General features: G+C 44.7%; 1 protein-coding gene across 1 annotated transcript; it reads right to left on the reverse strand.

Annotated features, from left to right (window-relative positions):
• Window positions 1-282: 282 nt before the first annotated feature.
• LOC124294091 (tetra-peptide repeat homeobox protein 1-like) lies at window positions 283-1371 on the reverse strand. Its single transcript, XM_046737950.1, has 3 exons — window positions 1243-1371; window positions 411-1002; window positions 283-320 (listed from the first exon to the last, which is right to left on the reverse strand). The coding sequence occupies exons 1-3, from the start codon at window positions 1318-1320 to the stop codon at window positions 283-285; spliced, it is 708 nt and encodes a 235-aa protein (XP_046593906.1). The 5' UTR covers window positions 1321-1371.
• Between the last annotated feature and the right edge of the window lie 1454 nt (window positions 1372-2825).

The raw sequence follows: 2825 nt of genomic DNA on the forward strand, positions 1-2825 counted from the left end.
ATCAAACTTGTAAACCTTAAAATTAGTCCGGAAGGTCAAAAGTCATCAGGTTAAGGACCTGGATAGCCAGAACTACGGAGCGCTTATCCTGGAAGTCGTGTTTCACCAGGTAGCGGACCTGAACAGCCAAATATACGGAAAATTAGTTCTGAAGGTTGAAAGTCACCAGGTAGTGTACCTGGACAGCCAGAAGTACGGAGCGCTTGTCCTGGAAGTCGAGTTTCATCAGGTAGTGGACCTGGAGCGCAGAAACTACGCAGTGCTTGGTGAAAAGTCACCAGGTCAAGAACCTGGACAGCGAGAACTACGGAGCGCTTGTCCTGGAAGTCGTGTTTCACCAGGTAGCGGACCTGAACAGCCAAATATACGGAAAATTAGTTCTGAAGGTTGAAAGTCACCAGGTAGTGTACCTGGACAGCCAGAAGTACGGAGCGCTTGTCCTGGAAGTCGCATTTCACCAGGAAGCGGACCTGGAGCGCAGAAGCTACGGATCGCTTGTCCTGGAAGTCGAGATCCACCAGGTGGAGGACCTGAACAGCCAAATATACGGGAAATTAGTTTTGAAGGTTGAAAGTCACCAGGTAGTGTACCTGGACAGCCAGAAGTACGGAGCGCTTGTCCTGGAAGTCGTGTTTCACCAGGTAGCGGACCTGAACAGCCAAATATACGGAAAATTAGTTCTGAAGGTTGAAAGTCACCAGGTAGTGTACCTGGACAGCCAGAAGTACGGAGCGCTTGTCCTGGAAGTCGCATTTCACCAGGAAGCGGACCTGGAGCGCAGAAGCTACGGATCGCTTGTCCTGGAAGTCGAGATCCACCAGGTGGAGGACCTGAACAGCCAAATATACGGGAAATTAGTTTTGAAGGTTGAAAGTCACCAGGTAGTGTACCTGGACAGCCAGAAGTACGGAGCGCTTGTCCTGGAAGTCGAGTTTCATCAGGTAGTGGACCTGGAGCGCAGAAACTACGCAGTGCTTGGTGAAAAGTCACCAGGTCAAGAACCTGGACAGCGAGAACTACGGAGCGCTTTTCCTGAATGTCAAAATCCACCAGGTGGAGGACCTGGACACCCAGAACTATGGAGCGCTTGTCCTGGATGTCGAGTTTCACCAGGTAGCGGACCTGGAGCGCAGAAGCTACGGATCGCTTGTCCTGGAAGTCGTGTTTCACCAGGTATCGGACCTGAACAGCCAAATATACGGAAAATTAGTTCTGAAGGTTGAAAGTCACCAGGTAGTGTACCTGGATAGCCAGAATTACGGAGTGCTTGTCCTGGAACTCGAGTTGCACCAGGAAGAGAATCCGGAGCGCAGGATCCATGAGGTAGAGAATCCGGTACTCGAAATTTGCGGAGCGCGTTTCTCATACGTCCGCTCTACTGCGCGGTTGTTTCTAGACTGAGGAATTCGGTTAGCTGATTTTCGTCTATATAGATCGATGACGTCAAGAGAAAGAAAATTTTGGGTGACGTCACTTTCTGAACATCCGAACATCCAAACTTCGGTTTCGAACTTTAATACTACGTATGATGTGTGATGTATGATGTATGATGAATGATGTATGGTATCAATGAAATATAACCGCATACGTGAAATAGAGAGATTACGAATAAATTCTAATATTTAATTCTAATAATAATAAAAATCGATGAAACGATGATAAAATTCAAAAAGAATATGACATGTAAACAAGTGTCGTAAATTATATATTATATAGATATAAATAAGACAAGAATCTGTAAAATAAGAATCATCGAAATTATTTCCCGTTCGATATTCCGGACATGAAAAGAAACATTTAAGATCAAATTCCATTTGAATGTAACAAGTAGGTACGCAATTACTGCGATAGACAGATCAAATGATTGCTTCGAATTTATATACCATGTGAAAAAAATCTATTCTTGAATAAAACTTTATGTAAGATAAAAATTACATTTATCATTCGTAAAGTAAATTTCACGTAAATAAATGTAGATCCGACGACTCATTCTTCTGGGTGCGTGATTAAATCCTTTGATTTTGCGATCGCGTGCTTCGAAAGGTGACGGGTACGTATTTGTAGCGTGAAAATTTTGGTCGACGAAAAACGGAGAGAGAAAGTTTGAGAAAAAATCAGACGAGGAAACAAAGAATGAAAGATTTAAAAAAAAGAAAAAAAAGTATAGAAACGAGAATTTCGTTCGGCAATATCGATCACGATCAGTTTAAACGGGCAGTCCGCGGTTACCGAAAGTGAAAAAGGAGCGTACGCGGGCAGACGAAGTGAACAAAGGTGACTAATCCTTGGGGCCTTCCCGAGGACAGCGTGCATCCTTTCCTTTGGTGGCAGCGTGACTGTAGTTGCGATTCGAAGCCAACTTGACGTCGGTTCGTTCCGATCATCGGGCCGAGAGGATCGTGATCGAATAACTTATAGGTCTGCTTTGGCCGATATGAAATCGGCGTGGGGGTCCGGACCGCCTGAAAGGTTGAAAGCGGCCGCCGCGCAGGCCTTCGGGCACTTTTATAATTAGGCAACGGAACGAATTACGGCTGACATCCATATCGACTACCTCGAACCTAACTCAAACTTAACTAACTAACGAGTGTTCGTTTCATTCGATCGCGCGTCAATAAATCTCCGTCCAGTATCTACCGCCATTATCGTAAATCTTTTATATGGTCGGGAGTCCATATGTTCTGTCGTTTTTTTTTCAATCTCTTCCTCTTCCCCTCGTTCTCTCTCACCATCTCTCTCTCTCTCTCTCTCCCTCCCTCCTATCTCTCTCACGTCTTCTTCTTCTTTTTACTTTTTGCTCTATTCTTGAATAAACCTTTCATTTA

Source organism: Neodiprion lecontei, chromosome 4 (assembly GCF_021901455.1).
Source record: "Neodiprion lecontei isolate iyNeoLeco1 chromosome 4, iyNeoLeco1.1, whole genome shotgun sequence".
NCBI lineage: Eukaryota > Metazoa > Arthropoda > Insecta > Hymenoptera > Diprionidae > Neodiprion > Neodiprion lecontei.